This window comes from Jatropha curcas, unplaced genomic scaffold (genome assembly GCF_041381405.1).
Source record: "Jatropha curcas cultivar XTBG-Jc1 unplaced genomic scaffold, XTBG_Jcur_1.0 HiC_scaffold_79_pilon, whole genome shotgun sequence".
Classification (NCBI taxonomy): domain Eukaryota; kingdom Viridiplantae; phylum Streptophyta; class Magnoliopsida; order Malpighiales; family Euphorbiaceae; genus Jatropha; species Jatropha curcas.
In genome coordinates, this window is record NW_028322344.1 from 6,028 (window position 1) to 30,230 (window position 24,203).

At 32.8% G+C, this 24,203-nt stretch overlaps 1 protein-coding gene, 1 long non-coding RNA gene and 1 pseudogene across 3 annotated transcripts; 1 reads left to right on the top strand and 2 right to left on the bottom strand.

Annotated features, from left to right (window-relative positions):
- The first annotated feature begins 4,299 nt into the window (after window positions 1–4,299).
- LOC149492205 (OPA3-like protein) lies at window positions 4,300–6,115 on the top strand. 2 transcript variants are annotated; one of them, XM_089716801.1, is made up of 5 exons: window positions 4,300–4,598; window positions 4,713–4,847; window positions 5,076–5,162; window positions 5,319–5,361; window positions 5,884–6,115. In XM_089716801.1, exons 1-4 carry the CDS (start codon window positions 4,470–4,472, stop codon window positions 5,328–5,330), a joined length of 363 nt encoding a protein of 120 aa, XP_089572927.1. In that variant the 5' UTR covers window positions 4,300–4,469; the 3' UTR covers window positions 5,331–5,361; window positions 5,884–6,115. The 2 variants fall into 2 exon arrangements, with proteins under 2 accessions (XP_089572927.1, XP_089572926.1); XM_089716800.1 differs by lacking the exon at window positions 5,319–5,361 and having other exon boundaries at window positions 4,301–4,598.
- A 9,114-nt stretch (window positions 6,116–15,229) lies between these two features.
- Window positions 15,230–17,990, bottom strand: LOC149492206 (uncharacterized). The gene is made up of 2 exons (XR_016319085.1): window positions 17,748–17,990; window positions 15,230–15,459 (listed from the first exon to the last, which is right to left on the bottom strand). It is a non-coding gene; the product is annotated as an uncharacterized LOC149492206 (long non-coding RNA).
- A 637-nt stretch (window positions 17,991–18,627) lies between these two features.
- Window positions 18,628–23,354, bottom strand: LOC149492207 (putative O-methyltransferase 3; annotated as a pseudogene).
- Window positions 23,355–24,203: the final 849 nt, after the last annotated feature.

Consider the following 24,203-nt stretch of genomic DNA (forward strand, 5'->3'; position numbering starts at 1 on the left):
AAAAAAAAAAAAAAAAAAAAAAATCAATCTTCTTTCCCATGTATTTTTTCATGAATAGAATTTCTGATTTAATGATAATCATTTACCAATAAAATCTCTAATTTAATAATAAAAGGGATTAGTTTCTCATTTAACCGTTAAACGGGATGTGAGATGATGCCCTTGATAAAAACTAATAAAAAAATTGATTTGGTTTATGATACGATAATTATATATATTTATTTATCTGGTGTATGGCTTCATCCATATAATAAATTAATTCAATAAAGGAAAACACTTACCTATATCCAGTTTATGAACTCACTTATACACTAAATCAATTACAAATAATGTTATACTTTAAATGATAGTATTTTTAATCATACATTAAGAAAAAAAAGATAAAATAATAATATTTTTTTAATTGACTTAGTGTATGGGAACACCCGGATATATTCAAGAAATTTTTTTCAATAAAACCATTTGGCAGTATATGGACCACCGATATATAGAATTGTCAAATTTTCAATCCCAACCAAACAATAAACAGAAATTCATTTCCTTTATTTTCCCACCTCCGATAAAAATAAGAAGAAAAAAAAAATACAATCCAACATCTGAACACACAGCAAGATTCAATCTTAATGCCAACAATTTCATCCAATGGCAACACAATTTCTAATATCAAAACTAGCAAAACCCATCAACAACCACATCTAAAATATAAAAAAAATCAAGAGCTCTTGATTTCGATGTCCATTAAACTCACCTACATGGAAACACGAAGAGCTTTAACTGTGATTAAGTCCCGAGTCGAATTAGACGGTCCTTAATAATAGAGTCCGGATACCTATAGTTTAATATATATATATATATAATCTAACAATAGAACTCCAAATTTTCCTAATAAACCCATGAAAACCAAAAACAATATAGTAAAACAACATTTTCTGAAAAAAAAAAAAACTTTTGATGGATTTGCACTAGAAGTGGACAGGAATCACAAATTAATGGATCCCAATTTTGTAAAATCCAATTAAAATATCCAACTAATAACTCGATATGTAACGCCTTGATTTTTCTGTGTCTAAAATAATAGTTTTACCGGTCTGTAAATAGTACCACCGCTCTGTGAATAGTACCATCAGTTCGGGAATAAGTATTATTTTGGTCCGAAAAAATTACTATCTATGTGTCATATTTTATTTAATATTTTTGGATTATGCATACATGATTTTTATGAGTAGAAAATAAGTAAAGAATATTTTTGGAGAATTTAGATAATTAGTGAATAGTGAATTATGGTGTTATATTAAGTAAGGAAATTTGCGGAATTTTTAAGGATTAAGTTTGAGAATTTTATGAAGATAAATAATATTTTGAAGGAATTTAATTGGAGATTATTTGTAGCCATTAGATGAGATTACTTTTGACTTAATCTTAGCCATCCAATTGTGGGAAAAGACTAAACTACCCTTTAGTTGCTTTATAAGTCAACTTCTCAATTATTGAGCAACACTTTTTCTTTTCTTCTTCTTCTCCGTGTTAACGCCAACTCCCTATTCTTCTTCTCCTTATTTTTTCTTCACCATACACTTAAATTCAATAACAAAGGTCTACAAATATAAATATAGTAAGGTGATATTAATTTAGTTTAAATATCACATTCAAAGATTTGCATAAAGTAAATTCTCATAAAGCATGATGAGATTATATGAACATATCCTGAGATCATATAGTTTATTCTCGTTTAAGATAGTTGGTATGATTAAGAAAATAAGGACTTGATATATATATATAATGAATGTATTTAAGTGATGAATATTAAAATGTTATTGAGTAATTATGTAGTTATGAAATTATAGAAGTGTTATTGTGTTGTTATTGGAGTTTGATGGGGTTTGGAGTTTGAATTTGGGAGTGTTTTGTATTCATATGTTTGGTAACCTCTATTTTTAGGAGAAACTCTTGCAGTTTTTCTGTAGGACTCTCCCAAATCATTTTCAAAACAAAATATTATTACTTGCTAAACTTGTGAATACTAAGTCACTTCTAATTCATAATATGGTTGTATGATTTATATGTAGGTTAGGACGGTGCCTCCGGCACTGAATGTGACATCCACCGTCGGATCTTTCAGGATTGGGCGGCGAGTGTTACACGATATTTTTTACTTCTCATATAAATGACAAGACCAATCAAAGCTACTACTGATGGATTCCTTTACCTTTAACTTATGGGGATCGGCATGGCATATGGTGCCTTTTGTCTCCAGCTATTGTGAAAGTTACAACGCTTAATCGTCTTATCATGCTTTGCAAGTAGTTGACAATGTCATGAACCCACGCACGTAAGAGTACTTAGTTAATGTTACAATTAAAAATATTTGTTATATTTAACCAAAAAAATATATTTGTTTAGAAAATCTACCTTCCTAATCTATATATAATCTTGAAGTAAAAAATAAGCTAACACGTTCTCTCTATTCAACATTCTTATTTATCATTTTTTTATAGATTTTTTACTTTTCTTTTTCATTTTATTATAATTGGATTGGGTTTTAATATTTTTTAAGGTCTCTTTATCCATATAGAATTATTATCTATACTAACAAATTATGATTTGATTGGATTTTAATATTTTTATAAGATCACTTTGTCCATATGGAATTATTATCTATAGGAACAAATTATTTAAATTACAAAGTCTAGTTAAAACTTAGCTATCAGATTTAACTCTTACTATATATAAATAATAAAATTAACAACATAAAAAACGTTCATGGCACTGGATTGGATTGCTAATGATCTATATCTCTCTCTACCTTCCTCAATCTTCCACTTACATGTGAATAAAAAATCTTTTCTTTAGTGAGCAATTATTTAGTTGTATATGAAGTGCATGTAGCTTTTTAAAAATATTTTTTTCTTTTAATTCGGTTAAGCGACGGTGAATATGTTGTTTGAATTGGAATAATTTTGTATTGATGTCTTGCCAACTGATTCCATGTACATAATGCAATCAAGTAATTAATTACTAAACATTCCCAAATTTTTGAATATTCTACTAATTAATAAATTGATTATTTCTGTTTCAAAACTTTTCGAAGAAACGAAAGCATAAAGAAAGCAAAATGGAGGGCTTCTTTTATTCCGTCTTGATCTGAATGCAATTCACATGAATATTGGTTTAATTAAAAAAATTTATATGCGTTCTTTTTCCATTGACTAATTTATTAATGCTGTCTTATAAGATACTCTCTCATTTGCTGTATTATTTATTATTAATTATCAAATAAATTAATTGTTAGTTTTGTTTTTTCATTTATCTTCTTGGCCTTCACTAGCTTTTTTTGGAAAGGTTTTTGTCTCATCTAGGTATTCGTTTGAAAGGTAGTCCACGAAATATTAGGTTGTTGAAATTAAGAATCACAACTCATAGGAGGCTTTGAATATCTCCTGTTATTTTGACGTAAAAGAATTTTACTATATCTTTTTGCTAAAGGGAAAAGCATTCTTGCTTTCTGGAACTTTAATATTAATAAATAATTAAAGTATATTTTACTGTTAAATAATTTAATTATACAATAAATAATACATCCATCTATGTATCATCCATTTGAATTGAAAAATTTTATTTGTATGGAATTATCTATGATAAGATAAATCGTTTAAATTATAAACTTTAACTAAAGCCTAAACATTTAATTGAATTGTATACTTATTTAAAATAAATTAATGGCGCTACAATTTCTATAATTTAATAATTTTACAAATAAGATGATAATTTGATAAAGCGGAAAACAGATTTTTAATAATATATTAAATACAACTTAATAAATATAATATACAACGATAAAAAATTTATAGAAAAAATAGTTCTTTAACTAACTAAATAATTAATAATAGCATTGATATTTTAAATAATAAAAAATTTTCAGTATCTTTTTTAATTTAATATCTAAAAAGTTTTTCAGTTTTTCTCAACAATTTAATAAATAATTAATAATATCATTAATATTACTTCAAATAACTAAAATATTTGTCATTAACTGATTTTCTTCTACAATTCAAATATCAAAATCTAAAATACTTTTCAAATAAGTTATTTCTAAAAATAAAAGAAGCCTAAATGAAGAAGTTTTGCAGTTTGTCAAGTGGAGTCCTTGTAGGGCTTGTCGCAGTCGGTGAACGACAGGTTAGCTATATGTCACAGATTTCATGACACGCATTACTATAACGAGATTTCATCTAAAAAAAACGATGTCGTTTTTGGCAGAGCGCAGTCAGCTGACAAAGCATATTATAATTATGACACGTGGTTAAAGCGCGCCGTCTGAAAAAACCTTCTGTGTCGAGAAGGCGCGATTGTATGGTGGTTCTCTGCTTGTCTCCTAGTTCATCTTTTATTTCTTTGAGTAACAACGTCGAACGGCTTATGTGCGCTGCAACCAAACAAGTGAAGTGGTCGAAAACGTATAAAGAAGTAATATGATTTTACCAGTGGTAAAGCTAGGAACGCTTGCTCTCAAAACGGTTTGCAAACCCATAGCCAATAGGCTCAAGAAGGAAGCAGGGCTGCACCCCAGGTTCCGTCAGTTCATAATCAGCATTGCACAGGTTCTCTTCTCTTCTATTCGTTTCCCTTCTTGTGCAATTATGTCAATTCTTGATCTGTAAATATTCTGTCTTTATCTATAACTTTGTCGATTTCAGTTTATTTTCCTTTATTAGGCAAACCATCGATTCACAACAACAGTGCAAAGGCGGATTTACGGTCATGCAACTAATGTTGCAATACGTCCTTTGGATGAGGAGAAGGCTGTCCAAGCTGCAGCTGATCTTATTGGGGAACTCTTTGTTTTTACGGTATTTCTCTCTTCCGGTTCCTGTTACTGGTCTAAAATTATATAAAAAAGATTGGATTTTTAGGCATACATTTGCAATTTTGCATTGCTGTTCTTGAATGTGTATCAACATCTAAATGTTTTTGTTTTCTGGTATATAAATTTCATACATTGTTTTTTCCAAGCAGGAATAATTCTAAACTGGTTTTGCATGAATTGGGTAAACTGATGAAATTCCCATTTCTTTCAGGTTGCTGCAGCTGCTGTCACTTTTGAAGTCCAAAGGAGTTCCAGATCAGAAGCAAGAAAGGAGGAGATGCGAATACGGGAATTACAAGTATGTGTTCTTAACTTTATATCATCCCTTGACCCATTGTGTTGCCCTGACATTATATTTTGATTGACATTTTTATACACCTTTCTAATAGAGAAGCTTTGTTTCTGCCCATTATCCATTTTTCGTTGTATTTTTTCTTTATTGCAATTGAGGAAGGAAGGGAGTTGACAGATGGATGGAATATGATAAAGATGATAAGGTATTTAATTCAAGCATTATCCACTTGGTCTCAAAAAATTATATAATCTGTGTAGGCTGCAGGCATGGGTTGCCTGGAATTCTAAAATGTAAAATTTCTAATCATGGAAAATCAAGTTGATGCATTGTCTATTTATTTATTGAATATGCCATTTCCTCACATGGAATGGATCCATCAGAAAGTGGTGCAATTTACTCTACTTGTGTCTATCTAAATTATCTTATCAAATGTTAACTTCAAATGTGTAATAGTGGTTTGGGTACCATCAACTAGGAATTATAAGTGCTTGTCAAACCTTTATCACTTTGGTTTATGCTTCTGTTTGAGCTGTGGAGAATTTTAGTTTATGACCTACCGGTGCTCTTGCCCTTTCTATATGTGTTTTGGTTATGTTATCAGCTGTTAAAAACAAATATCTTCACTCATTAGTCAGGGATTCAGATGTTTTGCTTGCAATTAATATTTGGAAATATACACTTAATGCTCTAGTCTGTTCTTAAGCAAAATGTACTGCTGTTGCAGGAGATGAAACAAAGAGATGAAGAATTAGCGAAGGAAGTTGAACTTCTTAAACGCAAACTCGAAGACCTGGAAAAACTTGTCAAAGGACGAGGACTTGCTGGCCTTTTCAACTCCAGGCATGGCCATGTATTGTTGGATTTAATTTTCTATTGTGGGCTTAATATGTAAAATTAAATATGTACAGCAGTCCAATTGTAAAGTCAATTTCAAATGTGGTCTTGATTGTGAATAATTGACTATTGAGGTATCAACTAATTATAGATATTAAGTGTAGAGACCATTATATAATTCCTATTTCGTTAAAGGACCGAAATAGGAATTGTACTAACCCTACAGGTATATAAAGGTCGTGGTCCCCAGAGGAGTTGAATACGATTCAGTTTTACGTTCCTTTCGTATTGCTTCCGCTAAATCGATTCTTCAATTCTCTGGAAGGCTGCAAACCTAATTTTATACATCAAGATCGACGAACAACGATGTCAGGTACGCAACCTTTTCTTATTCAATCTATTTTGTTGAATCTAGTGGTTTGCACGATCTAGGTTATTATTGAATTATTTGAGATTAATTCTTACAAGTGGTATCAGAGCCTTGTGCATAATTGCTAGATTTTAGATTGGTTTTTCGTATTTTTTTATTTATTTATTTGTTTACCCTACTGTTTATAGATTGAGGGTTTTGTTTAATAAAAAAAAAATGTATATATATATTTTTGTTCTCACTGTTCTTCGGATTCCCAAGAACAGGTAAGAGGTTTTGAACTAACGCCATTAACGATTAATTGTTCGTTTGGTATTTTTTTTTTCTTTGCTGGCTGGATCTTGTTAAAAAAAAAAAAAAAAAAAAAAAAAAAAAAAAAAAAAAAAAAAAAAAAAAAAAAAAAAAAAAAAAAAAAACCTCCATTGTTGGCGGCGGAAAGGGGCTGGAACCTGTTATTTTCCGTCCCTTATCGTTTTGTTTTTTAGGTTAGGGATGGAAAATAACAGTTAGGTCCCTGGAAAATTTCATATTAGATTCCTAATTTTATGTTTTTTTTGTATTAGTCCCTTAATTTTCTGTAATTTCATATTGGTCCCTTAATTTTCTGTAACTTCAGATTAGGTCCTTTAATTTTCTGTAACTTCAGATTAGGTCCCTAAATTTTCTGTAACTTCAGATTAGGTCCCTAAATTTTCTGTAATTTCAGATTAGGCCCTAAATTTTCTGTAATTTCAGATTAGGCCCTAAATTTTCTGTAACTCCAGATTAGGCTTTAATTTTCTGTTTTCTTTCGATTAGACCCTGAACTTTATTTATTCAAATATATTTAGTCCTATTTTATAATTTAGTCTCAAATTTAGTGACTTAAAGACTAGATTATAATTTTTTTTTGGACTAAATAATTTTAGATTATTAAATATTTAGACAATCAATTCATTTAATTGCAATTGTTTTGTTTTAATTACAATTAAATGATTTAATTTGTCGACTTGAGATTAAATTTTGGAGTGATTAAGTCCCTATTGTGTTTGATATTTGTTAAAATAAATTGATTTGATCAATAAGTCACCAAAGTGACCTCTATTGCTTGAATTGATTTATTTTAGAATATTAGACAGGTGTATTAGAATTCGTTGCGGATAGTTAATCGGCCCAAAGGAAGGTTGCTATCTGGCTGAGTTTTGAATACATGTTTGGCAATAAATATGTGATAATTGTTTGATTATTTTCCATGACAATGATATATCGGCCCAAAGGAAGATTTATTATTTGTCAGGACTATGTTATCAATATTTGATTGCTGCATTGAGATACTAATTACAAGTTAATGTTTTACATCCAAAGATGAGAATATTAATGTTGTGTCTGTATCTTATTTCCATTTTTTAATCTCTACTTATGTGAATTGTTTCATTTGTGGATTGTAAGCTTATACTTATCTATTTGTTTATTTTCTCTGATGTCAGCTAACATGTCATTTAATCCTGATTGTGTCCCTAAACTTGAGGGATCAAATTTTGAGTCTTGGAAATCAGATATTATGATCTTTCTGGGCTGTATGGATTTGGATCTTGCATTCAGGATGGACGAACCTGCTCCTCTTACTGATACGAGCACTGATGTTCAAAGGGTTCAGTATGAGAAGTGGGAGCGTTCTAATCGCTTAGGTCTAATGATCATGCAGAAAGGAGTCCGAGAACATGTTCGAGACTCTGTCTCAGCTGAAAAGAACAATGCTCAAAACTATCTTGCCGAGCTGGAGAGGGCTTATGTCAAGAATGACAAAGCCGAAGTGGGAACACTTTTAGGAAAATTAACCTCCATGAAGTTTGCTGGCAATGGTGGTGTTCGGGAGCATATTCTTAGCATGTCTCAGATTGCAAAGAGACTGAAGGCGCTGGGTATGGCTTTACCAGATGACCTTTTAGTCCATATGGTTATGAATTCTCTTCCTTCTCAGTATGGACAAATTAGGACTTCCTATAATTGTCAGCCGAATAAATGGACTCTTAAAGAGCTCATTTCTCATTGTGTTGATGAGGAGGAAAAGATGAATTCTAACAAAAGAGAGAGTGCTCATTTTGTTTCTTCAGCTGGGAAGGGCAAGAACAAGAAAAGAAAGAGGCCTTTTGCAAAGACTGTTGAAAAGGCTATTGAGAAACCTGCTGCTGCTACTGCTGTAGATCCAGTACAAAAGAAGCCTTATGTGCCAAAATGCTTCTTTTGTGGAAAGACGGATCACTTGAGAAAGGACTGTCCTAAATTTGCTATTTGGCTTGCAAAGAGGGGTAAGTACCTTGTTTTAGTCTGTTGTGAAGTTAATTTAACTTCAGCTCCTAAAAACACTTATTGGATGGATTCTGGTGCTACCGCTCATATAAGTGTTTCATTGCTGGGCTGCCTCAACTACAGAAAGCCAACTGACGGTGAAAGATACGTCTATGTAGGAAATGGCGATCTGGTTGAAGTAGAGGCAATTGGACATTTTAGATTATGTTTAAGTACTGGCTATTTTTTGGATCTTATAGATACTTTTGTTATTCCCTCTTTTAGAAGGAATTTGATTTCTGTTTCCTTTTTGGACAAATCTGGTTTTCATTGTTCTTTTGGAGACAGTATATTCACTTTATCTATGAATTCAAAAGTTTTGGGTACTGGTTGCTTGAATGAATGTGATAATCTATATATGTTAGACATTGATACTAGTTATCATGAATCCCTGCATGTTACTACAAGAGGTACCAAAAGAAAGTTGAATATTGATAACTCAGCTGTACTTTGGCATAGACGTTTGGGTCATTTATCCAAATCGAGAATTGAGCGTCTTGTTTCTGATGGTATCTTAGATACACTTGATTACACAGGTTTGGATTCTTGTATTGAGTGTATTAAAGGAAAACAGACTAAACAAAAGAGACTAGGTGCCATTCGGTCATCCAATGTTTTAGAACTGATTCATACAGATATTTGCGGTCCATTCCATATTGCAACTAGAAATGGCCAAAGATATTTTATATCATTCATTGATGACTATTCTCGTTATGGTTACTTATATCTCATTCATGAAAAATCTGAGTCTTTGGACGTGTTTAAATCTTATAAAGCCGAAGTTGAAAATCAACTAGGAAAGAAGATTAAATCTGTTCGATCTGACCGTGGTGGTGAATATTATGGTAAATATGACGGTTCAGGCGAACAACGTCCAGGACCTTTTGCGCTTTTCCTACAGGAATGTGGAATTATCCCTCAATATACAATGCCTGGTACTCCCAGCATGAATGGTGTATCTGAGAGACGTAATAGGACTCTTATGGATATGGTAAGGAGTATGATTAGTCATTCTACTTTACCAGAGTCTCTGTGGGGTGAAGCGTTAAAGACAGCAGCTTATCTTCTCAATAGGATTCCATCTAAAGCAGTTGCTAAAACACCTTATGAACTTTGGACTGGACGTAAGCCTAGTCTAAAGCATCTTCATGTTTGGGGATGTCCAGCTGAAGCAAGGCCTTACAAGCCGAATGAAACAAAACTGGACTCCAAAACTATCAGCAGCTACTTTGTTGGATATTCTGAGCGGTCTAGGGGTTACAAGTTTTATAATCCTACTTCCAGAACTTTTTTTGAAACGAGAATTGCAACATTTTTTGAGGATGTTGATTTTGGAGGGAGAAATAAAGAAAGAAACATTGTCTTTGAAGAGGAACCAAGTAAGGATGATTCGGTTCTCATTCCTTTTGTTGTTTCTGATAGCGTACAGACTCCAGTTGCTCCTGTCACTATTCAAGATCCAATTCAAGACAATGCTATTCTTCCTCAAGAACAAATTCAACAACCTCAAGAATTAGAGTCTGTTCAAATGCCTTTGAGGAGATCTACTAGGGAGAGAAGAAGTGCTATTCCAGATGATTATATAGTGTTTCTTCAGGAACATGAGGATACTGTAGACATGATAGATGATGATCCAGTTAGTTTCTATCATGCCATGCAGAGTTCTGACTCTCATAAGTGGATTGAGGCAATGAACGAAGAGTATAAGTCTATGCAAGACAATCAAGTTTGGGATCTTGTTCAATTACCTGAAGGAAAGAAACCCATTGGTTGCAAATGGATATTTAAAACCAAAAGGGATTCTCAAGGTAATGTGGAGAGATATAAAGCACGTCTTGTAGCAAAAGGCTTTACTCAAAAGGAAGGGATTGACTATAAAGAAACCTTCTCTCCAGTTTCTTCGAAGGATTCTTTTAGGACAATCATGGCCTTAGTTGCAAATCTTGATCTTGAGCTTCATCAAATGGATGTTAAGACTGCGTTTCTCAATGGCGACATTGATGAAACAATATATATGGTGCAACCAGAAAGTTTTATAATTGGAGATCCAAAACATCTGGTATGCAAATTAAAGAAATCCATTTATGGACTCAAGCAAGCTTCTCGTCAATGGTACTTTAAATTCAACCAAGTAATTGTCTCGTTTGGCTTTGAGGCAAATACTGTTGAAAATTGTGTGTACCATAAGTTCAGTGGGAGTAGGTTTATCTTTTTGGTCTTATATGTGGATGACATACTTCTTGCTACTAATTGTAAAGTCTTGTTGCATGAAACCAAAGTTTTTCTTTCAAAGCATTTTGAGATGAAAGATTTAGGTGAAGCTTCTTTTGTTTTAGGGATTCAGATACATCGAGACCGTTCTCGAGGTATTCTTGGATTATCACAAAAGAGCTATATTGATAAAGTGCTCAAGAGATTTGGTATGCAGAATTCTAGACCATTGGATACCCCTATTGCAAAAGGTGATAAATTTAGTAATCAACAATGTCCAAAGAGTGAACTTGAAATTCAGGAAATGCAAAAGGTTCCTTATGCGTCAGCTGTAGGAAGTCTTATGTATGTTCAAGTTTGTACTCGTCCAGACATTTCTTTTATAGTTGGCATGTTAGGTAGATATCTCAGCAATCCAGGAATGGATCATTGGAAAGCAGCCAAAAGAGTCATGAGATATCTTCAGAGGACTAAGGGACATATGCTCACATATAGGAGATCAGATCAGCTTGAGATCATTGGGTATACTGATTCTGATTTCGCTGGATGCCAAGATAGTAGAAAATCCACATCTGGCTACGTTTTTCTATTGGCTGGCGGTGCTATTTCTTGGAAGAGTGTGAAACAAACTCTAGTGGCAACCTCCACCATGGAAGCTGAATTTGTAGCATCTTATGAGGCATCCAATCAAGCTATTTGGCTGAGAAACCTTGTCACTGGGCTGCGTGTAGTAGGTGGAATAGAAAGACCACTGAAGTTGTATTGTGACAGCAGGTCAGCCGTTTTATTCTCCAACAACAACAGGAGCTCTTCTCGATCAAAACACATTGAGATTAAGTTCTTGGCTGTGAAGGAGAGGGTACAGAGTGGACAGATATCCTTAGAGCATATTGGAACAAACTCTATGATTGCAGATCCGCTTACAAAGGCAGTGATACCGAAAGTTTTCCATGAGCACACCGCTCATATGGGTATCGTTTTGTTTGAGACTGTCTAGTTTTAGTGGGAGTTTGCTCTTTATGTATACATTATGTTTTTTGAATGCTCTATTTTATTTTGGATATGTTTTATTATGAAATTTTGTTGAGTACTCATTTTGGTTGATGGTTACACTCTGTATTATTATTATTGTTTTGCTTGATCTCACTTTTGTTGGTGACCAGTTGGAAACAGACATGATGATCACATTACATGTAGTTTTCATGCTACACTTCTATAATGAATCTATGTCATTTAGGGGTATTGGTAATGTAGTTGATGATGAACTTAGTCATGAGATCTATGGCGAATGTTTCTTCAGCTCTTTATCAATATAACTAATGGACGAGATTGTTTTTGGATACCTTGTATGACTGCGTTTGTTGAGCTCATTTTGGTGTATGTATTTTATTTAACATATGTTCGCCCAAGTGGGAGATTGTTGGATTTAATTTTCTATTGTGGGCTTAATATGTAAAATTAAATATGTACAGCAGTCCAATTGTAAAGTCAATTTCAAATGTGGTCTTGATTGTGAATAATTGACTATTGAGGTATCAACTAATTATAGATATTAAGTGTAGAGACCATTATATAATTCCTATTTCGTTAAAGGACCGAAATAGGAATTGTACTAACCCTACAGGTATATAAAGGTCGTGGTCCCCAGAGGAGTTGAATACGATTCAGTTTTACGTTCCTTTCGTATTGCTTCCGCTAAATCGATTCTTCAATTCTCTGGAAGGCTGCAAACCTAATTTTATACATCAAGATCGACGAACAACGATGTCAGGTACGCAACCTTTTCTTATTCAATCTATTTTGTTGAATCTAGTGGTTTGCACGATCTAGGTTATTATTGAATTATTTGAGATTAATTCTTACATGTATTCCAAGATGGAAAAACAAATTCAACATGATAACTGTGGGAATCAAGAATCAGGCTGCAGTATGGAGATGCACAGTAAGAACTAACTTCACCGAACAGTTAACTTGCATTGGTTTTGGTCTTGGGGGGAAGCATCTGTCTTTTCCATATTTACTTATTAGCCGAATCACTTTTCTTTCGTTACTTCCCATTTGTAAGCGAAGTATAGAAAAAAGCTGGTGTACACATTGTTCCTCAATTTCTCTGTTTGCCTTATTTTGCAGAACATCTAACACTTGATTGTAGTTTAATTTGATTAAACTACAATTGTTAACTTGATTATTGTTAACTGATTAATCTTCATCATAGCTACAGCAATAGATATTTTTCAATAATTTTATATGCGTATTCAAGAATATCATTTCTAGAGTACCCTTTAACACTACCAAATTTGAAAAATAAAAATATGGACTGTGTCTGTAGGCAATTCGCATATCCATGGTATAATAATTGGCATATCCAAGGTACGCTAACTGAGTTCTTTCATTCCCGAAGCTGCCGATCGCATCCAATTGGACTTTATTCGGATGCTAGAATTGACAATGAAAAATATATATAGAAAATAAATATAGGGCATTGATCAACAAAATTAAAAGTATTTGCCAAATTTCAAAAAAAATAAATTAAAAAAAGAAAATCAAAGATTCAGGCTTTGTTTGGTGATTAAGCCTCTATCATAATCTAGTAGTATGCTCTCAAAAACATTAGAATTAAGAGACTTATCTTCAGCAAACAAAGTTGCCTCACAGAAGATATATTTAACATTCTTAATCCAATCTTAGCTAAGAAGTTAGTGGATACAAGTTATGATAGATTAATTGTTTTCCTCTCTACATCGTTGTAGGTTAACCACAGTTTTCTCTAAATTATGAAAATAAAAAAATCAATGGAAGTGATAGGTGTTATTTCTTTAGTATTTTTAATATGGTTTTTATTAGGATTTTCAGTGCTCTTAATTATTTTAATTAGTTTTTATTTAGTTTTCTTTATGTTTTTGTTCAAAGCTTCCCTGAATCATAATTCATTTGATCTTAAGGAAATTTATAAGGTTTTGGCATAGAAAAGAGCAAAATAAATCAAAACACTCAGGCTCTACCACGCCATGCCCGTGCACCTCAGCACGCCCGTACTGGATTCAAGAAAAATCAAGTGGACACTCAGACTCTAGCACGCCCAAGAAAAATCAACTAAACTCTCATAATAGGGATTTGATATAGCTTAATTTCTTTTCCAATTTATAATATTAGATTTGTTTTTCTTTATTCAAAGTATAATTTATTATTAAACTTAATACTCCTGGATTGATTTATTTCATTAATCACTATCGGGATAAGGGCTTTTGATACGAAAAATGTAATAAATTACACGAGAATAATAACTTGATGCGGAAGCTTTAAGGTTTGACTCATGGGGCGTTTTCATAAGTTAACGACCTTAGGTTATGAATTCATAAGCAACCATAAAACTTAATGATTTAATTCATATTTGATTGTGCTATTGGAAGATGGATAATTAGACCGGGTTAAAATAACTAACAATACATCTGGAGAACGTGTTAATAATTTTAGGGTTGTTTCCTCTACTTTGACAATTAAAATTGATTAACGAACTAATAAAATAAATTGGATAGAATTAAGACAAATCCTTAATAGTTTTAAATCCTTGATTCTTTTAATCAATAATTGCCCTTGTTTGATTTCTTTTTATTATCTTTATTTGTCGAATTTAGTTTCTTAAAATAATTTTTCTAGATCGCCGTTTAAATAATAATAGGTTAATATAATTTTAGAACTTGGTATACAATCCCTCTGGATACAATACTCTTCTCATTCTATATTACTTATTGCAATTTCGTACACTTGCGAAAATCACTGTCAGGAGCATTTTGTAAATTAACTATTGTGGAAATGGATAGTGTCAAGACGTGGGTTTTTTTGGATCATATTGTGAGTTTTGGCTCTGTAACACCCGCCACCCAGTCCCGAGAGACCCGACGGCGGATGCCACATTCGGTGCCGGAGACACCGTCTTAACTTAACATATAAATCATAAAACTAAAATTATGAATTAGAAGTAACTGAGTATTCACAAGTTTAGCGAGTAAATTTTTTTTTTATTTTTATAATAGTGATTTCATTTCATTTTCCTTGCATTTTTTTTTTTATATACATTGGGAAAATTCCTACAGAAATATTGTAAGAATATCCCTTTAAAAACTGAGCTCGCCAAACATGTGAATACAAAATACTCCCAATTAAACTCTAAACTTTCAACATCTCCAAATAATCTTTATAATATAACAACACTTTTATATTTTCATAATTGAATAAATCCTCAATAGTATTTTAGATCCATCAATTAATTGCATTCATTATATCTATCAAGTCTTAATGAACTAATCATATCAACTGACTTCAAATATTTCATATTCAATCATTTAATAAATCTTATTCTTCTCTCCAAATATATACATCAAAATACTTTATAATTACATACTTCAATTATATTTCAAATAACATAATATCTGGAAATGTAACAATTATACATGCCATAATTCTTCATTATATAAATCTCAATCGACTACTCCCAAATTAGTCACTTCTGCTTTGATACTATTCTTCTAATCTTCAAGTAGCAACAACATCTTCAACCTACGCGTGATAAAAATCGACGCGCTGAGTATAAAACTCAGTGGTGCTCATAATTCACATACTTACCAAGTTGCGATAGCAACTTACTTTAAAACAAATTTCATAAAATTATTTACAATCATAAATGCATTAAAATTCAACATACATTTCCATTTATAGCAAAACAAATAGCACATATACTAGTAATTAATAACATAAAGAATTTAATTCTTTATACCATAAATCCTTTACTTAAGACATTTTATCATCATAAATACTTTGGTTCCTTAAAATAAACTTATAATTATTAACATAAATAATTTAATTCTTTCAAATCATAAATTCATTACTTAAACATTATACCAATACATATACTCTTTATTTTTAATACTATGTATCGAAATATCATGCTTTGAAAATTCATTTGATAACATAATCAGTAATTTCCAAAGTAATGTTTACTAAAATAATATGATCTCATTCGTTTAATTGTATTACAGATATTTTCCATAGGGCTCGCATACACTTAGGAGAAAGAGAAGCATATAAGTTTTCAGAACAGATTCAGAATGGCCTTAGGTCGCCAACAGATTCAGAATATATAAAGCGCGTCCGCCCTAACAGAACAGAAGACACCCACGTGTCTAGCATACGATCATAGCTTCTTATCAGAATGGCATCAAATGCCGAGCATGCTCATCAGATAGAATAAAAATCAAATCACGCATCAAATTCACACTAAGTATATTAGAGCCCAAAATCCTTGTTTTAATTCTTTCTTCATATCACTTATCAGAAAACTTGTCTTATTCTTTAGTCTTCTTAAATTCATAATGCAAGCTTACTTTAGAATCATACTTAAACATAATTACTTAACATAGACAATTTCTTATCATGTGAAATCATACATGTAAGCTTACTTTAGAACTTAAGTAACTCATATACTTAAACATAATTACTCAATATAGGAAATTTATCATAAATTCCTTTTCTTTTAAAACTTTCTTATTCAAAATTCAAAGCACATACACCTTAAATACCCATTTCTTTGTTAAAACTCTAAATATATAAAAGTTATCAAATAATCATATTTATATCATATATATAAAATAATTAAGTAAGCTTTACTACACTAAGGTGGTACCAAGGGGAGGAATTTCCTTCTCCAATCAAGCATGCTAACACAACTCTTATGTACAAAAGTATCAATTTCAACCCTCATCATGCATTATCTAAACCAATTCCACACTTTTTCAATTTATATCCATTTCAACATATCCACTACAACACTTGTTAAACTTATTGTCAAGTAAATGCTAAACCACACAAATAATCAAGAGAACTTCATCACACATGATTTATACATACTTTTATCCAAATAAACCTATGATTTAAGACATAGAAAATTTCCAGCATTAATATAATCTTGACCTTTGCTGGGTTTTTAAGACATAACTTAAGTTCTGTGTCTCCAAATTGAGTGATGTTTGATTCATTAGAAAGCTAAGACAAAATACTACAAATGTTATGAAGGGACCACAGCCCAGATCAATCTTTAAGATGGCAAACAAAAGCTAGGAACACAGACCAACAGTCTAGACCTGATTCAGCCGAACTAATTTCAATGTTTATCAAATTCCTACTTATCCAAACACTCAAATCAAACCAATCCAAAACCAGAGAAGTATCAAGACACAGGGAAACAACTGTTATGAAGAACTCAGAACATAATATTACCATTATAGTGGTCAAAATGGGCACTCAATTCAGTAATGCATGTGGCCCGTCATAACAGAGTTAGTTTAGGTGTTTTAGCCATAAGTTGAGCTATATATATCCAAATTGGACACAAGAGGATGGGTTGGAAAGCTAAGAAGTAGACCTAAAACTTTCATGAAGGACTCAGACACCAATGGAAAATCAAAAGGATCGAAAAACAGTCCTTAATCACACCCAATAACACTTTGTCCTAATTTCAGCTTACTTAAATCATATACAAGGTAGAGATTTCTACCACATACTCAATACTCATCAAATATCATCTTAAGATCACAAATCCTCAAAGAATAACAAGAAAACTTAAGGCCTTATTCATCAATAGGTTCTGCCACTCTTGGAGGATGAAGAAGAAAATGTTTTCCTCATCAATTCAACATATAAGCATGCTTAGAAATCTCCCAAGAACACATGTATACCACCAAAATTCAATAATCAAATTATTTCATATAAAATTTCCAATTTTCACAAAATAGTATAAACTTCACAAAATCAAAAATTTAAACAAGGTAAGAGGATTTATGAACACTTACCTTAAACATAAGCTCTAACAAGCTTAAATAAGACTCTTGATACCTTAGTTTTCCCTTATCTTTGGTAGGAAGTTATCCACCCTTTGTCCTCCAAATTACTTGAAATTATTCACCAAATATCATTTCTCAAGCTTTAATCTCAAAGATTGATTAATTAGATCAAGTTGAGTGGTGTCAAATTGGTGGATTTAGTGAGTATAAGTGAAGAAAACAAAGAGAAGAGAAAGAGAGGCTCAAGTTAAAATGGAGGAAAAGAAGAAAGAAGTTCACGTTAGATGGATAGGAAGAGGAAGAAAACATGTTGCTCAAATAATGGAGTTGACTAAAGGGTAATTTGGTCCTTTCACCAAAATTGGATGGCTAGGATTGAGCAATGTAATTCAATCTAATGGCTACAAATATTCTCCAAATTAAATTCCTTCAAAATATTATTTATCTCCATAAAAATTCTTAAATTTAATCCTTAAAAATAATTCCTCTAATTTCCTTAATTAATATAACACCATCTCAAATTTACTCCATAAAAATAATTTCTCTAATTTCTTTAATTAATATAACAACATAATTCACTATTCACTAATTCTCTAATTTCTCCAAAAAATATTCATTACTTACTTTCTACCCATAAAAATAATGTATACATACTCCAAAAATATTAAAGAAAATATTAAACATACATAGTAATTTTTCCGGACAAAAATAATATTTATTCTCGGACCGATGATACTATTCACAGACCGGTAACTTACTATTTCAGACACAGAAAAAATGGGGCGTTACAGGCTCGATCAAACCAAATATTTATTAAAGCAAATAATAGAAATCTCTTGTGCTAGAGATTTTACAATCACAAATAACCAAACCAAAAGAACATAGAAGAGAATTAATCTCCTCCATCAAACTTAATTATAACCTATAGCTATTAACCTTGCTCAAACTTCAGCCTGTCCATCTCTCACCAATAGTGGAGCTTTTTACTTAATCATATATTAATTAAGGATAAACTTCAATTACAGATCTTAAACCCAACTTATGGGTTATCTTATAATCACTAAAACCAGCATCAGAAAAGAGTTTAGCCCATTCTTCCTTGTTTCTTTCTTTACCATTGTGCAACACCATCATCAGCATATCAAAGAAAAGTTGTGTTTCAATTGAGTCATTATTCTGTTTTTGGGTTCCCATCACCATATCTACAATAATCAGCTTTCCTCCTTTTCTGCCCTTAATTGCTTCTTTACATTTCTTCAATATCTTTATGCATTCTTCATCGCTCCAATCGTGCAAAATCCACTGCTTATAACCAACCATAAGAACCAAAAATTGTTAACAGATACAAAAAGAGGAACAAAAAAAAAAAAAAAAAATGGCATCAGCCTAATCTGAACAATCTTTTTAACAAAGCTATGGCAAGTGATGCCAGGTTGGTTATGAGTATTATGATAAAAGAATGCAAAGAAGTTTTTGATGGGTTGAAGTCATTGACTGATGTTGGAGGTGGAACAGGAACTATGGCTAAAGGCTTAGCTGATGCTTTCCCTATAAAATTTGATTGAATTCATCTCATTGAAGAAGAAGATAACAGATACAAGTGCAGAAGATTACAGATTTCAGATACAAGAGAGGAAAAACAGAGGAAGGTTTTCAACTCACTCAAGAAGAAAAGAAAAATCACACACAGAAAACTTGTTACCCAAGATGCTCTATACAGTTACAACTAAAAACGTCTCTCTCTTGATTTTTCTGTAACCAACCTGTAACCTCCCACTGTTGTTGTTATAAGTATGAAGAAGATAAACAGTATGTGTTTTGTCATTGCCTTCATTATCCATGCGACACCGTTTTTCCTTTTTATAATCTTTTTCTTTCTTGTATAATGAAACGACGTCGTTGCTTAATACTAGCCATTATTCACAACGGCTTGCTTCCTCTGTTACTGCCTTCTTCAAACCACCATCATCTTCAATCCTCTGTTACCCCACCCCCCCCCCCCCGGCAAGCTGGGCCATGGATGTCAGACATGCCCAGTTTGGACATGAGAAACTTAAAGCGTGAAGGAGAAAGAGATTTGGTATACAAGTCAGCAAGCTGCAGCTCTGTAGAAATAGGCATAAGATGAACAAGGCCAGAATTAACCTTTTCTCGAATAAAATGGCAATCTATCTCTATATGCTTCGATCGCTCATGAAAGGCAGGATTAGCTGTGAGATAAATTGCTGATTGATTATCACAAAAGAGACTGATGGGTGCAGATAAATTATGACCAAGATCGGACAGCAGATAGCTCAACCATTGAAGCTTACATGTTGTGATAGCAAGAGCTCAATATTCAGCTTCTGAAGAAGATCTGGACACAATCACTTGCTTCTTTGATTTCCAGCTGATCAAAGAATCTCCCAGGTAAATTGCATAACCTGTTATAGAGCGCCTTGTGTCAGGGCACCCGTCCCAATTAGAGTCACTAAAGGCAGTTAGCTTTGGTGCCGAACTAGCTTTATAGAATAAACCATTACCAGGACTAGATTTAACATATCTAAGAATCTTGAGCAATGCCTGATAATGAGTTGTTCTTGGTGCAGAGAGAAATTGGCTCAAGGTATTGACAGCATAAGTAATATCTGGCCTTGTGGTAGTGAGGTATAATAGCTGCCCCACTAGTTTTCTGTAACTTGTTATATCAGTCAACAAATCACCATCATCTTTGCTGAATTTGGCATTATAATCCATAGGAGAGGAGGAAGACTTAGCACCTAAAACTCCATACTCAGTTAGGAGCTCTAGTGCATACTTTCTCTGACATATGTGAAATCCTGCCTTTGACCTAGCAATTTCCAATCCAAGAAAGTACCTTAGCTTACCAAGATCTTTTATCTTGAATTTGGCATCCAAAGAAGCTTTGACTAAGCTAATCTCAGAAGAATCATTCCCTGCTAGAACAATATCATCTACATATATCAATAAGGCAGTAAATTGTTCCCCTTTTGATTTAGTGAATAGAGAGTGATCTGATTGAGATTGTTGATAGCCAATAGCAACAAGAAAAGTCGTTAACTTATGAAACCATTGTCTACTGGCTTGCTTCAAGCCATATAAACTCTTCTGCAGCTTACAAACTGAACCATCAGGAACCTGTAACCCCAAAGGAGCCTCCATATAAATTTCTTCATGTAAATCCCCATGAAGAAAAGCATTGTTTACATCAAGCTGCTCCAAAAACCACCCTTTCATTGTAGCTAAAGCTAAGAGAAGTCTGATAGTTGTAACTTTAGCTACAGGAGAAAAAGTATCAAAGAAGTCCTGGCCCTCAACCTGTGTGTAACCCTTGGCAACTAGTCTAGCCTTGTGCCTTTCTATAGAACCATCTGACTTCAATTTTGTTTTATACACCCATTTACAGCCAATAGGGACCCTGTTTGGTGGAAGAGGAACCACAGTCCAGGTATTATTTAAAGCCAAGGCTTCAAGCTCCTTATCCATAGCCTCCCTCCATACAAGATGTTTAACGGCTTGTTTATATGTTTTTGGTTCTTGAAGACAAGAAACATTTAAAATAAAATGTTTGTAGGAAGGAGACAACTGAGAATAGGTAAGCACTTGGGAAATAGAGTGTTGTGTAGAAGCAATAGGCGTAGTGTGATTATGATATGCCAAATTACAATGGTAATCCTGCAAATATTGAGGGGCTCTCCTTGTCCTTGTGGATCGTCTTGAGCCATCATTCTGCATAAGAGTATCAACTACACCTGTTGCATTGACTGCATCTGCTGCAGGTGATATAGGAACATAGTCTGCATCTGCATATGTGTCATTAAGTTGAGGCAATAATGGTTGAAACTGAGTTGCAGAATAAGGAAAAATAGTTTCGTAGAATATAACATTCCTTGAAACCAATAATCCTCTAGTATGCAAATTCAGCATTAAATACCCTTTGGTACCCTCTTTGTAGCCTAAAAACACACACTTTTGAGCTCTAGGCTCTAACTTAGTTCTCCCAGCTTGTAAAGTATTTGCATAACACAAGCTTCCAAAAACCTTTAAGATTGAAAGATCTGGCAGGCTATGATAAAGCTTTTCATATGGAGAGCATTCCTGCAATAGGGGAGTTGGAATTCTATTAATGAGATAAGTGGCATGTAGTACAGCAAAATTCCAAAAAATCTTTGGCAAGTTAGCTTGAAACAAAAGACTTCTTGTGACATTGAGTATATGCTGATGCTTTCTTTCTACAACTGCATTTTGCTCTAGGGTTTCTGGACAAACAGTTTGATGTAAAATTCCCTCTGCTGCATAATAATCTTTCATCAAGAATTCTGCACCATTATCAGATCTGATGCTTTTAACCCTAACAGAGGATTGAAGATGATGGTGGTTTGAAGAAGGCAGTAACAGAGGAAGCAAGCCGCTGTGAATAACGGCTAGTATTAACCAACGAGGTCGTTTCATTATACAAGAAAGAAAAAGATTATAAAAAGGAAAAACGGTGTCGCATGGATAATGAAGGCAATGACAAAACACATACTGTTTATCTTCTTCATACTTATAACAACAACAGTGGGAGGTTACAGGTTGGTTACGGAAAAATCAAGAGAGAGACGTTTTTAGTTGTAACTGTCTAGAGCATCTTGGGTAACAAGTTTTCTGTGTGTGATTTTTCTTTTCTTCTTGAGTGAGTTGAAAACCTTCCTCCCTCACTTGGATTGCGTCGTTTTTGATCTCCCACATGTCGTTGCTGGTCTTCAAGATGGTGATAACTTGAAATTTGTTGGTGGCAGCATGATTGAGGAGATTCCTCCGACTGATGTCATTTTACTAAAGGCAGAAAAAAGATAGAAATGAACATGCCTTTAGTAAAATGGCATCAGCCGGAGGAATCTCCTCAAACATGCTGCCACCAACAAATTTCAAGTTATCACCATCTTGAAGACCAGCAACGACATGTGGGAGATCAAAAACGACGCAATCCAAGTGAGGGAAAGCATCAGCTAAGCCTTTACCCATAGTTCCTGTTCCACCTCCAACATCAGTCAATGACTTCAACCCATCAAAAACTTCTTTGCATTCTTTTATCATAATACTCATAACCAACCTGGCATCACTTGCCATAGCTTTGTTAAAAAGATTGTTCAGATTAGGATTATCTTCAGCATATTCCCACAATGCCTTTCCATGCGATGTATGAAATGGTGTTTGGTCACCATTCAAGAGCCAAGTGCTTAAATAATGCCATGGTCCTGTTCAAACAGGATCAAGCATGGCTAGCTAGAACGGTGTCACACTCGATGGATTTTCTTTAACAAGAAGCTTCGATGCATTAGTAAGAACATACCCTTCTATTTCTCAGCCATTTTCTTCTATTTTTGCTACAGTAAAAAAGCCAGAATGGACTAAAATGCGCATCAGGCGAGGAATGCAATGCGCTTTGGTTGGGTGTATAGATAGGGCATTGATTAGGTCAGAAAGAGTCATGAGCTTGCCATGCTTGTTAATGGCGTCTGGTATTCCTAATTGAATTGCACATTTTAAGGACATGGAATTTATGAAGTTGAAAATATGGTTCCATATATGAGCTTGAGCTTCAAGTTGCTGATCAGAATCTAGGTTTAGAATTTCTTCAGCCATTTTTATGGGTTTGTTAATTGTATTAGGATATGGTTCGTAGAGATATAAATATGATGAGATATTGACAATTATATTTATTTATTATATTTATCGAGTGACTCATGACGTCTGGTGTATTGAACGGTGTGCAACTCTTCTAATCGAATAATATTATATTTATTTTCCTTTTTATTAGGAATTTTCTGTTTTTCTTTTTTCTGTCGCTGTTTCTTTCCCTCTGCGTCCACTCAAAAATCAAAGTCCTATCTTCTTGCACTCCACTAATCTAGGAGATTTTTATTTTTTTATTTTTTATATTTATATTGAATAAAAAACAGTAATTGAATCCATCCCCGTAAGCATAAGACACAAACCATGGGACAGGATTAATACCTCTTGATACTAAAACAAAAACAATAAAAAAAATAATTGTGATTTACTCTTTTTGATATTGTTTTTGAAATTTTCTAATTTATTCTTTTTTTAAATATTATTTCATGCGTTGTTGTATTTGGAAAATATTTACGAGGCTTGCTCATGAATAATTAATTGTCATTTTAAAAAAATTATTTTGTTACTATTTGTTAACGAAAAAGCAGTTATATCAACGTCATATTAGGTAGGCAAATACCATATAAATAAATATATTTATTAAATTAACTTGGTGAATAAGTAATTGTCATTTAAAAATATATTTTTGTTACTATTTTTTAACGAAAATACAATTATATCCACGTCATATTAGGGGTAACACATTGAGCAGTACCATACAAACAAATACGTTTATTAGATTAGCTTTGTATATAAGTAGATTGATATATAAGTTCAATTGTCAATATTTTTATTCTCTTAAATAAT

What these genes read in the sequence shown, in the direction of transcription:
- LOC149492205 (XM_089716800.1), top strand. Translation starts at nt 4,470, where the DNA reads ATGATTTTACCAGTGGTAAAGCTAGGAACGCTTGCTCTCAAAACGGTT. An exon ending in TCATAATCAGCATTGCACAG is followed by an intron (nt 4,599 to 4,712) that starts GTTCTCTTCTCT and finishes TTCCTTTATTAG; the next exon opens with GCAAACCATCGATTCACAAC. An exon ending in GGGAACTCTTTGTTTTTACG is followed by an intron (nt 4,848 to 5,075) that starts GTATTTCTCTCT and finishes CATTTCTTTCAG; the next exon opens with GTTGCTGCAGCTGCTGTCAC.